The sequence below is a fragment of the Marmota monax genome, unplaced genomic scaffold, assembly GCF_021218885.2.
Source record: "Marmota monax isolate L192 unplaced genomic scaffold, Marmota_monax_Labrador192_F-V1.1 WCK01_AAM20220418_F8-fsc00095, whole genome shotgun sequence".
Taxonomy (NCBI): Eukaryota; Metazoa; Chordata; class Mammalia; order Rodentia; family Sciuridae; genus Marmota; species Marmota monax.
Window position 1 is genome coordinate 6,769,695 of NW_026695244.1, and position 14,730 is coordinate 6,784,424.

The 14,730-nt window shown below is 40.6% G+C and overlaps 1 protein-coding gene across 2 annotated transcripts; it reads right to left on the bottom strand.

Annotated features, from left to right (window-relative positions):
• Window positions 1–332: 332 nt before the first annotated feature.
• LOC124105764 (gamma-crystallin B) lies at window positions 333–2,315 on the bottom strand. Of its 2 annotated transcripts, XM_046463097.1 has the most exons (4): window positions 2,307–2,315; window positions 1,965–2,211; window positions 764–773; window positions 333–591 (listed from the first exon to the last, which is right to left on the bottom strand). In XM_046463097.1, exons 1-4 carry the CDS (start codon window positions 2,313–2,315, stop codon window positions 333–335), a joined length of 525 nt encoding a protein of 174 aa, XP_046319053.1. The 2 variants fall into 2 exon arrangements, with proteins under 2 accessions (XP_046319053.1, XP_046319051.1); XM_046463095.1 differs by lacking the exon at window positions 764–773 and having other exon boundaries at window positions 333–608; window positions 1,969–2,211.
• Window positions 2,316–14,730: the final 12,415 nt, after the last annotated feature.

Consider the following 14,730-nt stretch of genomic DNA (forward strand, 5'->3'; position numbering starts at 1 on the left):
GTGTTTCAATAAGTACTTACTTACTTATTATTGTAGCCGCAGATATATCCTTATAAACAACCACAGATTGCTTTAGCCCAGTTGAATGGAACTTTTCTTTGAGCCTGTATATTTTAGTCATCAGAACATGCCAGAAATACTGTTCTCCACATTATTCCCTTTATAAGCAGTTGCTTCCCATCTTGAAAACATGCTATTATGTTTGGCCTAGTGCCGTTACTCCTCATGAATGCTTAATAGACTGAAAGAAATACAGGACTCTATTAGTGCCAGAATCACAAGCTACATTCTTTATTAGATTCTAAAGGAGAAAAGTGGAGAATGTTAATACTTCAATAAAAATCCATGACTCGTCTTAAAGACCCAGCTTTGGCATTTGCAGCTCCCCAGTCAAGATATCTCCTATATTCCCCTGGCTGTAGCAGGTACTGCCGTCCCCTGTAACTGGGCATCTCATAGAGGACCCAGCAGCCCTCCAGCACATTGAGGGAGTGGATTTCATTGAGTTGGAAGCGGTCCTGAAGAGAGAGACAATCGTCTGTGACCTCTGACATTTGTCCTCTAAAGTTATCTCTCTCGTAGATCTTCATTCTGTAAGTGCCAGAGTGCTGGGAGGGCAGACAGGAAAGAAAAGGCAAATCAACACAGAGAAACTAAAGTTCCAAGCCCCATGCCTCCCTAGGTTACACCTGTCCAGAAATGCTCTGGATCCAGGTTTGCTTCCAGAACAATCATATTGCAGTATTCAGAACTCAGGAGCTACCTATAGCTCACTGCTAATGAACCTAGTGATCCATGGGCAAAGCAAGGACGCAGCTTGGCAGCTTTTCAGCCTCCACCCACCAGCCCCCATCCTCAGGTATTAAGATATGCTTAGAATAAAATTTACCACTTCATTTTAGTGCTTGGTTTTTTGAGATAGTGCTTCTCAAAGGAGAAAAGTGAGAGTCATTGGGAGGGAAGGTATCATTTGATATATTACTGTTGTTAAAATTATATCAGCATTTGCTTGGAAAAATATCAACATTTATCTATTTTCCGTAAGATTGATATACTGATTTTCATGTATTTTTTGGAGCACAGGATTATTAAGCTCCTGTGACAGAGAAGATGACATGTTTCCCTCATCCCTGTTTTTCATATCTGCAGTTTGGGTTCAAATCTCAAACCAAATGACTCCTCAGCTCCCCCCCTGGCCTCTTATCTTCAACTTAGCCATTTCTCTGGGCAGCTAGAATAGCCTTAATGAACTCTGACTTGATGGCACTATATCTCATACCTCCCACACTCCCCTTTTCTAAGTACTCTGCAATCACTTTCCAGAAAATACTGAATCTCAAACGTTGGTTTGGGATTGTCTTTTCCTCTGATTTATATCTATAAGTGAGATAATTAGTTACTGATCACTACGCTGGAATAGGAACCAGAAGATAAGAGGAATCATCAAGGAGAAAAATAAGGCCAAACAAATCAGAGAATTTTTAGTCAAGCGAACAGCTCCAGATTGTACTCATAAATTTTGATTCATTTGATTTCTAATTTTATATGGCTTGGAATGAACACTTTAGGCAATTATATCTTGAACAAATGGTAAATTCCATCTCCCCAATATGCCTAATTTTTCTGATTTGATTTTTGTTTTCTTAATTTTCGATTGCACGTAAGATGTAAAATCTGGGAACATGACTTTTAAAAAAATCCCACCACCGAGTTCATGAAGAAAGGCTTTACCTCTAAGGTATCTGTGTACACGGGCCTGTGCTCGCTAAGCATTTCCACTTTCTGCTCTCTAGTTGGAACTATTATGTTTAAGATAAGGTTTTGTTTGTTTTTGGTGCTGGAGATGAAACTCAAGCATACTGAGCTTGTGCTCTACCACTGAACTACACCCCCAGTCCCTCCCTAAGATAATGCCTTTACATGGTTTTTATTTCCAGAAGCCAATGGCACAGACAGAGCCACACTCACTTGGGGGATGAGGCGGCAGGAGCTGATGGAGTCGCTGAGGCCCATCCACTGCTGGTAGTCGGGGTATTCCCCCCGCCTCAATAAGTACTGGTTGCCCTGGTAGTTGGGCTGCTCATAGAGCATCCAGCTGCCGCTGTCCACGCGGATGGAGTTGCAGCGGCTGAAGTAGGTCTGCAGGTTGGGGCAGTCGCTGCTGCACTCGTAGCAGCGGCCCTGGAAGCTCCTGTCCTCGTAGAAAGTGATCTGCAAAGGAAGAGTGGAAGCATGAGCGATTTGCCTCCACGGAGGATGCTACACCAGGGCCAAGATGGAGCGTTAGGTCCCCACCCAGGACTCACCTTTCCCATGTTGGAGAGGGCAAACAGGGATGTTCTCTCGGTACTGTGGATCTCTGTATCGCTGTATATATAGCAGCCCTGACTGCTGCCTCCACAGGAAATCACACAAAAGGGCCCATTGCGGGAGTGAGGGGATTTGCAAGCTCCGCGCTCTCCCTCCCCCTCCCCACTGGGGTTGGCTGAATGGTTTACTCTCATTCTTTCTGGTAGGTTCGAGTTGCTCTAATTCACTAAAGCTGTTGTTGCCACCAAAGTGAAAAGAGTCTTTACTCTTTTAGTTGAGCAAAAGGGAGGGCGAAACTCTATCCCTATGATTTTATTTTATAGTTTACTGTGCTTAATTGACTTCTCAAAGGTGATCATATTTAGCAATGCATTCCACTCAGGGACCGGTGCTTTGTTTTTTAACTTTTTAAAAAACTTGAATTTAAATAATAAGGAATCTTAAGGAAGAGGGAATCAAGAGAAGTAATCTGTAATCTGTGAAAGTGTTTTGAAAAACATAAAAATTCAAGATTCCATGATCATCACTATTATTTGGGGAATCACCTTGAATAGAATTATTACTAGACTGGAATTCATAGGCTCCTGGAGGCAGGGGAGTCTCTCTTGTTCATTTAGCCTTGAGCCCTAGAACAGAGGTTTGGCACACTCCTTGGCACACACATTTAGTGGGCCCGCAATACTGGAAGGAAAGCAGATAATTGTGATCTTCCTCCATTCCTCTCATCTCCCTAAGGTCCTAAATGCTTCTTTCTGCTGTGGATGCCCAAATTCTGCTTCCTCTTTGCCATTCCACCCCTTCTTCAAATGTCTTAAGATCTTTCTTCTTAAAAAATCATTAAAACCCTTGCTTTCTTGACAAGGGCAGTTTGAGTAGTGTAAGAAGTTCTGCAGAAGTATCTCCCATCCAGGTCCTGGGACTTAGATGCTGGACAGCATCCAGGCTAGCCTGTCTGGCTTCTTGAAAATGTGGATCTCACAGTATGGTGAACACTTTGGGTCCCTGAGACAATTTCAAACTGTTCATACCACCAAGACAGTTTTCAAAATAATACTAAGATGTCATTTACCTTTTATTCACTCTCATTCTTTCATGAATGGGCAGCGTTGTTTTTCCGGAGGCTACATGGCAATTAAAGAGATTTTGCAAAAATGTAAAAATGATGCCACATTTTTCATTACTTATTCTTTGAAAATTTTGGTTGTTAATCATAAGCATGTATTATTTATGTAGCATGCAGTAGGTTTACTGGCTAAGACCCTTCAGGGCAAGAAAGGTAAACCCATACCTGGGGTATGCATTGATTCCTATCAGGGTGAGTCATTATCCCTTCCAAGGGGAAACGGAATCCAGGTATTCAGCTCATCATCAAGTGGCTGATTGGTCTCTTCAAGGTATGGGCCACACTGAGGCACAGTTGGTCCTTCTTGCTGGCAGATTGGACATTGTACAGAGACAGTAGCTGATTTCGCCTTGGCCATGTGGGAGCTAAGGCCTAACCTTCACCTTTGCCACCATGAACACTCTGCTCTGCCCAGGAGGTCATTGTGTCAGCACTAGGGTAGCTGATGGCAGAGAATGATTGATAGCCAATGACCATATCATTTTTTCTTTTTATTTGTGGAGGGAAGGCGTATTGGGTTTCAACCCAGGGGTGATTTACCACTGAGCTACATTCCTATTCCCTTTAAAAATTTTTAAATTTTGAGACAGGGTGCTTAGGAACTCATTAAGTTCTGGAGGCAGGCCTTGAATTTGCCATCCTCCTGTCTCAGCCTCAGAACACTGGGATTATAAGCATGTGCCACCATGCCTGCTCCTAAATCATTCTTTCTGCTTTGTTGTTTAGTGTGCCTTCCATGGTGGTTGCCCTGAATAGGCATTAATATGGGGATACAATCATCTTCATATTCTGTACCCGCTCCAATGTTTGCATATACATTTCTACCCCAGACCTGCTTGTCCTTAACCTTTCTCCTTCCTGGCCCTGGACCAACCAGCCATCGTCACTCATCACTGCTCAGTATTCTATGTATATCCTATCTACTTTTATATATTCTCTATATAACCTATCTACTTTTCTTTCTACACAAAGTGGATGGGCAGGGACACTTCCTCAAGGTTGCCCCTGGGAGCATTTCCTTCTCTGCTATTTTTGGGGCCACCCTTGAGAGAGCCATGATCATGCAGGAGCCCTCCATTTGGGGCTATCTATCACATAGATACACTCTGTCTTTGGTTCTGATGTACACACACACACCAAGGCAACCACGAGAGAACCAAGCTCACCCAGCCTTTTTCCTCTTCCATCAGATTGCAGATTGCGAAAAGATGCCTGTAGTAAGTGTGAACTGGGAGGGAGCAGGGCAATAGCAGAGCCTCAGCCAGTCCCACAGGGAACTTTCCAGCTAGAGTCCTTGAGGACTGAGGTAAGGGGACCAGGACTGTGTCCCTGCATTGCCCAGTCATCTGATGTGAGCTGTGGCTATGGAGGGGCCTGAGCTTGGATGAGACAGCACCCTTCAGCGGAGGGAAATTCCTTGAGACAAACTCAGCTTTCAGCTATCAGTATCTGGGAGAAAGAGCGACTGACCCTGAGTGGGAGTCTGGGCAGCACACCAGTGTCCTCTGTAAGAGAAAGTTGATGGTCTCACTGTCTGAGACAACCACAGTGAATCTTTTGGTATTTATCTCTATATAAAACTCATGTGTGGTTGTATTACTTACACAGTGTGGCATGCTCTTGTGTTCTTCTAGGTAGTTTTTTAAATAAAGGGATTAATAAAACTGATTATATTTAGCCTTTTTAACACAAAGGTGTTTTGTTTTGGTGAAGCAAGACTTTTAATGAGAAGTCATTCTGGACTCTCTACCATACCCATTCTTAAGGCCTGGTCAGTGCTCAAGAGAGGACTCCGTTCAGCTGAGGGAGTCACTAAAAGATACATACAGGGTCATTTTCCTGTGTTGAAAGTTTGAACCCTTAAGGAGACAAAATTCACAACCCCATTTTATGTAAGACTGAATATATTCAGTGCCATTTATAGGTGAGGATTTGAGGATGATAATGAAATATCATGGAGTAAAAATTAATCTGACTTAAAATTACCCTGATTTTTATTTGTAGTATAATGTTTAAATAATTTAGGACCCTGGAGAAATGTGCTTTTAGTCACATAGATACACTCCATCTTTGGTTCTGATGCAGAGACACCAGTAATCTTAGGAAAGAAAGTAAATTATCAGGAACACAAGGTCAGGATGTGATCAATTCTAATAGAAGAAATTTAAGGATTAAACATGTCTCAGCATCAATTGTAACTACTCATAGAGGGCCTACTTGGGCATTTGTCCCCACTGGTATGTGCTTTTCTTTTGAGCTTTGGGAGCTATTGCCTCCTGGGATGATGGGTACCTTAAGAAGGCCCAGGGTCTTTTGTGGGTCTGGAGTTTGAAGGAAGACATCCTTGAGAGGAGACGATCCCGGATGTGAAAATAGTCTTCAGGGAGCTCCCACATGTGGGCTGTGTTGCTATCTGTATAGCCTTGTCCTCTGGGAGCAGGTGAGCTGTGACATGAAACAGAAGAAGAAGAAAGAAATTAACACAAGCTTTAGTCACCCTGGCTTTATAGGACTTGTTAAAATTTTTAAAAGCTTAACTAAAAATAATGTTTTTTTAGTGCTTAGATAACATAGAACAGAGAGCCAGCCTTTGTTCTGGCACATTCAGGCACATTGTAATCCCAGACTATGATCAATTGCCTGTAATGAACCTGGGCTTTCTCCTTGGTGTGTACAACGAGGTAGCTACTTTTTCTCCACTTCTCATGCGACTCCAGGTTTACTCTCCTGGCAGGGGCAAGGACCCTAATACCTGATAGGCCCCAAGAATCTCATCCACTCTATAGCTTTCAGATGCCGGGCAGCTGGTATTTCTAGAGAACCCCTGTAAATAGCTGATAACCACTGCCTCCCAAGCCCCAACTAAGCAGCTTGTATATCTTCCCAGTGACTCATGATAGACTATTATAAAAAGTGAACTCCCTAGAGGATAGGTGTCCCTAGAACAGAACTCCCACAGTATCCATACCCAGATTCTGACCTGGCTCTCTGTGGGGTGGAAAAGCATGGGAGGAGATGGTAATAGGCTGGCTCTGGCCCATTCCTAGCCTGTATCATGTGACATTGTAGAATTTACTCCAACCTCTCGAACATCCAGTAGCAGTCTTAAAGGAGCCCTGGGGTAAACAATTAAGTCATACCGAGCATCACATAAAAATACCTAGAAATAAAATATTGGCTCAAGAATTTCAAGCGTTAGCTTCAGCAAATAAATGTAAAATTGTGAGAATGTCCAGGCTTCAACCAGAGGCCTACCCTCAAGTCCTCTCAGTCTTGCAGTCAGCTTCTTATGTTGGAGCATGAGGGTCTTGAGCTGGGTAGAGTAGGGGGTGTGAATGATGCTTTGGGGATCTGCATAATTGGCTTGGTGGGGCACCTAGCACTTGCAAATGACACCAACTGGAATGACCTACCCTGACTGACTGCCCCATGGCTTTGCTTTCACACTCCTTCCTCCAGAGCTTTTTAATTGTTTTCATTGCAATACTAACAATACTGTGAAATTGTTGAATAGGCATTATTTGTTGAGCACACATTTAGTTGGGCAATGTCTACACACATCCATGTACACTTCTGCAGTTTCTGTTATTGCTCATATAATCTTTGGAAAGACAAAGATTAACTTCCTTAAGCCTCAGTTTCCCCATTTATAGAATAAGAGTGACAATGAAAAATCAAACAAAATATTGGATTTGGAATCACACAGTAAATGGTGAAATAATACTGATGACCAAAAGATGGAATCAGATATATTGATAAAGAAAAAAATCATTCACAACATTTGCCAAAGGTGGTAAGGCAGACTTTGGAGATAGGTATAGAGACCATGGAAATGGGGTTTTGCAGTGGGGAAGAGAAATTGTTTTTGGTTTCATCTCCAACGTGGCCATGTGGAGATTTATAACCAAGAAACATGGTGGAGGGGGTCTGGGGTTATGGCTCAGTGGTAGAGTGCTTGCCTAGCATGTGTGAGGCACTGGGTTCGATTCTCAGCACCACTTATAAAATAAATATATAAAAGTTCATCAAGAAAAAATAAAAATATTAAAAAAAAAAATAAACACGGTGGAGGTCAGTGGACGGAAAATCACTAAGAGGAAACATTAAGAAATGGGATATCTAGAAATAAGATGTTGGTTCAAGAGTTTGGGGAGAAGTTGGCTTCATATGACTAAGTCCAAAATCATCAGAATATCTGGATTTCTGGCTAAACTGACTTGACAGTATTATTACTGAAGGCAGGCCAGGGTGGGCAGTTACCAGGGATGGGAGATGGTCACTAAATTAACTTAGCAGAATTCTTGCTCAAACCAGATTCTACCAGGATAGAGAGGAAAGTCCAAGTTTAGATCTAGTCAGGTTGAGGACTCAGAGAAGATTGACTGAAATATTGGTCAAAGAGAGTCTTTATTAATATTTTAGTAAATGCTACAGGTGAGTATTCATACCTTTGAACATCAATTAATAATATGTTTGCATTTCTGACCTTTGGTGTCATAGTGTCTATACTTTTGACTGTGGTATGGAGACTAAATGTGATCAAGGGATAATTTCACACACAGTATTAAGAAACTTTGATTTAACTGATTTAATTTTCTGTTTGGTAATTTTGATATCTCTATCAAACGATGACTCTGTGTTTGTGTGTGATCTTGAGTCGGGTGCAAAGGGAGGTATAACATCTCTGTGCATTTAGAGAGGATGGAGTCATTGAAGTCTAACTGCACCTGGTGGTCAATGTACCTGCCTCATACAGAGCATCCAGCTCTGGCAGTCCACCTGTGTGACCACATTGCTGCAGGACTGCAGGTTGGAGTGGTGGCTGCTGCACTCACAAGAGTGAGTGCAATGGAACATGCCAATAGTCAGGAAAATCCTCCAATGAGCACATAACCGTGAGTTCACGGCCAGCCCTATCCTAAAATCGCCTCACTGTGGCTGGTGGACTATAGTGCAGAAACCAGTTTTATTCATCAGCTGTAATGGAGGTTTAGACGTGTGTGCTTGGTGTGTGTGTGTGTGTGTGTGTGTGTGTGATTATATCAGGTCTATCATGTGATTTGACCTGATTTGCCTAGCAGCAGAACTTCTCCCTTTTTTTCATACTACTAATGCAGTTTTCTCCTCCTCCTCCTTCTCTCCTTCTCACTCTCTTCCTCTCCCTTTTTTTTCTATTTTGCTATTCATTACCTTGTAGCTGTGATACTTTTATTAAAATGCTTCATGGTGGCACATGCCTGCAATCCCAGCAGCTCAGGAAACCGAGGCAGGAGGATCACAAGTTCAAAGCCAGCCTCTGCAACTTAGCGAGGCCCTGAGCAACTTAGCAAGACCTTGTCTCAAAAAAAAAAAAAAAAAGTGTGGGGGGGGCTAGGTATATGGCTCAGGGATTAAGTGCCCCTGATTAATCCCTGATACCCAACCCACTCCAAATGCTTTGAGATCTTTGAAACAATTTGGAAAAGGACAAGTCAGGAAAAATGTCCTGAATTGAATGTTTATGGCTAAGTAGAGAAATAGTGGACATAGACAAAATTCACCTGAAAACTATATTTGTTTTAAATTTTGGCAGCCCAGAAGGGCTCACAAGGGAGATTTATTCCACACACCCCCCCCCCCCCAGAGCATCTGTGATGATCTGGGCATATGGAAGGTTGTTGTTCCCAAAGACTAGAACATCTTCACTGTCCCTGAAGTTGAACTCCTCCTTCCCAGTCTTCACAGCAGTCCAGGACCCACTTCCTAGGAAATATCTTCCCCAAACTGACTCTTCCTCCTCTCTCCCTTCCATTCCATGTCTCCATCATTTCATTACCGTCCAACAGCCCTTAAGCATTGTCTTTCTTGTAAGGTGTCTCCTTTCCCAGGTTCAGTCTCTTCATCAGGTTTATGAGCCCAGGATAAGCACCATGCCACACTTCTCCATTCCCTATAACTACTTACTAATTAATAGGATGTGTGAATGGAGCCCCAGACACATGAATGACAGTTAAACCAATAATGATTGCTGTCCCATTCTGGAAAAAAAAACGACTCCCCCACATGAGGTCACTCATGTGGGTGTCCAAAGACCAGACATTACACTCATGTCCCAAAACGTGCTTTCTCCTACTCGCCCACTACCATACTGCTGGTTCTGTCCTGTCATTGGGGACCTGAGAAGACTGGCCAGCTGTGTAGACAGAGTGGAGGCTTCCCTGGGGAAGTGGAGGGCATTGAAATGGAACAGAGCATAATCAGGCCTGTTGTGTTAAGGTCTCAGAAATTAATAGACAGGAGAGATGGGCTGAGAGAGTGAAAATGGACAGGGAAAAAAAAAGGAAGCAAAAAGAGTTCAGTAGAATTTTTGTGAAGGGAAATGAGAGAAATTATCAGTTTCTTGTATTTTAGAAGATGAAGGGGTCAAGGGCGAAAGACAGGCTTTGTTATAACTCTTTGTATTGTCAGCCACGTCCACCCCCACTGTCCTAGAGCATGAGGTAGATTAGGAGACTGAAGATTATTTGAGTCCTTTTTATCACAAATAGTTGAATACTGAATGTAACACTAAAGATATATACATATAATTTGTTTCCTTTAAAAATAAGTACAGAACTCAGTCTTAAAAAGATAGGCCTTTTTATAAATCAGAAAAAAAATAAAGCCATTTAAGATCCTTTAGGAACTCATAGTTAAAATAAGAAATTTGCACATCAAAACATTTGAATCAATCTAATACAACCCTGGCTTCAGCCACGTACAGTAGCCTAGCACATGCCCATAATCCCAGCAGCTGGTCAGGGAGGTGAGTGATGAGGCAGAAGGACTGCAATTTTGAGGCCAGACTAAGCAGCAAAGATCCTGTCTCAAATTAAAATTTGCAATGGCTGGGAGTGTAGCTGAGTGATAGGTGGAGCACCTGTCTGGCATGGGCAAGGTCCTGGGTTCCATCCTCAGCACTGCAAAAACAAACAAACAGATATAACCCTGGGTTCTTCTAAACCTAAAATCATTTAGGACATATCAAATTTACCTGAGGCCTTTTAGAAGCCTTAGTGGTTTATTTCCCTCCCTCCTCAACTCATGTGCAAATGTTTTAGTTTAAAATCTGCGTTCTCCTATAGCATTTTCAGAACCCTCCTCTCCCTCCGTGGATTATGCTTTTCTTTCCAATCCTCACAAATCTGAGCTCCATCCACATCCCATACCCCCAATAGCTGCCCCTTGGCTACAAGTGTCCTCAGCAGGAGAGTCCTGATGAAGACTCCCTCTGAAGTCTTGGGAGTGAGGTTCGGTCTAAATGAAGGCAATTCTGGAGCTCCCAGTATAAGGAGAATGGTTTTGGAGGAGAGATGTGGACACAGCTCATGGCTATGGGTAAGAGTTCAGCTGGAGGAGGCCAGAATGAAGCTCTATGAAGTACCCAGTCCAGGCCAGGGGCCATGACTGACCAAGCCTAACTGCAGTATGATCACCATGGAGAGACGACTCCATAAAAATATGCGTAGATAATGAATGGAGGATGCAAGAATTGAACTCATGCCTATGTGCCCCAAGGCCTAAATTAATTGTCTTTCCGTATACCAGTGACTTGTTTTAGATGTTATATTTTCAATTGTGCCTATCTTATATCTTCTTAAATTATACAATTCTCATATCAGGTCCAATGCCATGTTTTGTTTTGTTGTTTTAGTTTCCACAAGCCCAAGCACGCCAATAGCCTATCTATCATGAGAATCTTTGGTCCTTACAGGAGTTCCAGTAAACTTCAGCATTTTGACCAACTGATTGATTTCTTCAGGCTCACTGTAAGATCTCAGCATTTAACCAGTTGTAAAGGGCTCTGTAATTCTTGGTTCATCCATTTGTGTGTAGACTGCTAAGACAGCAGTAATAGGTAACTGTCAAAAGGACACTGAGAATTTCAAATCCCTTTAAAGTAGAGAAATATTCTGGAAAAAGACTCATTTACTCTGATGTTTGTCCTTACAACATCTGTGTATACAGCATGTCCATGTACATAGCACAACTTTAGCAAAACCAATGGAGTTATAACTCCAACATACTAAGCCTCCACTGCATACTAGTATTTACAGGGGTATTTCATTTATTCCTCATGGGAAGATGAAAGTAGGAAAACTGGGGCTAGGGAGGATAAATAACTTGTTCAAGTCCATACATCCTCTAGGTGGTCAAGCCCAAAACCAAGTTTGTGGGCTTCAAAGCCCACCTTGAACCATTCGTATAACTCCCCTCAAAACTGAATGGAGTCTGAAGTGTTGGAGCTGGAAGGAAAACTAGAGCTTATCTTGTCCAAACCCCTCCTTTTATAGAGGAGGAAACATGTGGCCTACTGAGTTTTATCAGATAAAATGCAGTTTTCTTTTTTTTTTTTAAAGAGAGAGAATTTTTTAATATTTATTTTTTAGTTTTCAGCAGACCCAACATCTTTGTTTGTATGTGGTGCTGAGGATCGAACCCAGGTCGCACGCATGCCAGGCGAGCGCGCTACCGCTTGAGCCACATCCCCAGCCCATAAAATGCAGTTTTCTAAATCTTTCATTCAGCCAGATTAAAACAAAACTTGAAGTTAATCAAATTATTTTTAGTGAAACATGGTACTTAGGTTTTCTTTTTTGTTAAAATAGAGTTCAGGAACCATTGATCTACCTGTTATCTCTGTAGATCTGCTTGCCCTGAATATTTCCTATAAATTGAATTGCATAATATATGGTCTTATATTATCTTATGGTCTTATATTATTATGCATAATATATGGTCTTGCTTCTTAAACTCAACATAATGTTTTCCAGGTCCATTTATATTGTAGCATGTGTTAGTGCTACATTCCTTTTTATGGCCATATAATATTTCATTTTATATATTTATCACATTTTGTTTATATAAAAATCCATTGATATTTGGATATTTGGGTTGGTGCCATCTTTTGGTTATTGTGAATTGTGCCACTATGAGGACTTATGCCATAAATTTTTGTTTGAATATCTATTTTCAATTCCTTTGGTTATATACCAGGGTAGAATTGCTGGGTCATAAGATAACTGTAAGTTTAACTTTTTGAGAAACTTCCAAATCATTTTCCATGGAGACTGTACCATTTTACATTCCCACATTTATGATTTATGAAGTTTCCAATTTTTCCACATTATCTCCAACACTAGGTATTTTCTGTTTTGAAGATTTAAAAAGATCATTATAGACACCCTGATAGAAATTAAGTAGTATCCCATTGTAGTTTTGATTAGCTTTTTCCCTAATAACTAATGATTTTGAGCATTTTTTCATTTGTTTGTTGGCTATTTATATATCTTCTTTGGGAAAATGTATACTCAAATACTTGGCCCATTTTTTTAAATTGGGTCATTCTAGTTTTGTTGTTGAGTTGTAAAAGTTCTTTATATATTCTCAACTTTAGAATCTGATCAGATATATGACTTGGAAATATTTTCTCACATTCTGTGAGCTATCTTTTTACCTTCTTTCTTTATTTTTTAAAATTTTTTATTTGTTTTAATTAGTTATGCATGACAGTAGAATGTGTTTATGCACTTTAATATATCATACATAAATGGGATATAATTTCTCATTTTTCTGAGTGGACATGTTGTAGAATCATTTTGGTCAAGCAGTCACATATATACATACAGAAATAATGTCTGTTTCGTTCTATTATCCTTCCTATTCCCACGTCCCCTCCCCTGCCTGCACTTCCCTCTACCTAATTTACTTTCTTGATAGTATCTTTTGGTGCATAAAATTTTTAAATTTTGATGAAGTTCAAGTTTTTTCTTTCATTGCAAATTGTTTTAGTGTCATATTTAAGAAATCAATGTTTAATAAAAGGTCACAAAGATTTATGCATATGTTTTCTTCTAAGAATTTTATAGTTTGAGTTGTAACCCTTAAAGTCTTTACTCCCTTTGGAGTTCATTTTTAGTAAGATATCCCGATTCATTTGTTTTTGCATGTGAGACGTAGAGTTGTCCAAGCACCACTTGTGGAAAAGACTCTTCCTTCTCCATGAATGGTCTTCACATTTTGGCAAAACTCAGTTGGACCGGGGTTTACTTCTGGACTCTCAATTCTTTCCATTTATCTATAGTGTGTCCTTATGCTAGCACCTCACGCTTTTATTACCATTGTTTTGTGGTAAGTTTTGAAACTGGGAAATGTGAACACTTCCTTTTTTTTTCATTTTGTCCTTTCTCAAGATTGTTTTGGCTATTCTGGATCACTTACAATTCTATATGGATTTTAGAATCAGAACTTATCAAATTCTACAAAGAAGTCAAAAGGGATGGAGCATTAATTTTGCTTATATAAATTTGCAAAATTTATATATTCTCAACTTTAGAATCTGATCAGATATATGACTTGGAAATATTCCAGGAGAGCAGCTCTACTGAGTGAGAAGAAGTGACAGGCACAATAGCACATATTTAAACCTTATGCTATACAACTGAGTCTTTGATAATTGCATCTCAATACAAATTCACAGTGGCATCCAAACTAATGATAACCATATGGTGCTGTTGAATTTGAGGGAACACTAAGGACATATGGATTCCTTACATTTGCACTGATATGATAATTTAAATTGTATTTACAATCTTTTCCCATTTGGGGATTTAGTGAGGTGGGCATTTATTATCAGTTGTTATTTTCCATAAGGTGAATTAGACACAAAGCAGATAAGAAGCGACTTGTTCAAAGGGGTAAGCTAGAAAGTAGGGTAACTAATCACAGTGATCTCCCTGAAACTGAGGGTCCAAAGACCTTTGGAGCTTAAACTGGGAGAGTCCCAGGGAAACTGGGCTGAGTTGGTCACTCTACTAATTAGTAGTAGAGACTGCATAAGAAACTAGGCTATTTAATTCTTGTTTAGCACTTTTCTTATTATGATGATCTAATCAAGTAGTCTTGCCCTTCTTTGCTTTGGAAAATTCTACTTAAAAGCCTGTCTTTATGTATCTTTTCTTGACTAGTCTTGTCTGAGACATCAGCCACCCTTGCCCTCCAGCAATCTCTGTTTGGTGTGCCAGCCACAGTAGATTATGCATTTTCTTTTCTCTGTGGGTTCTAATAGTTGTTCATTATATTAATCTTTCCTCTCTCCTTCAGACTGTAGGAAGGTGGGAACAACCTGCCTTCTCCCCAGACAGAAATGTATGCCTGACCATCAGGAATTAAGTGGATATTCAAAACACCTTTCAGGGTCAGGTAAGTAGTCTAGGAGTCACCACATATTTACAATTCAATTATTACTTAATGATAAGCAAGAGCCACTTAGTGCCAGA

Coding starts and splice junctions, on each gene's coding strand:
- LOC124105764 (XM_046463095.1), bottom strand. Junction 609..1,968: donor CCTGCCGCCTCATCCCCCAA/GTGAGTGTGGCT, acceptor CTGCCCTCCCAG/CACTCTGGCACTTACAGAAT.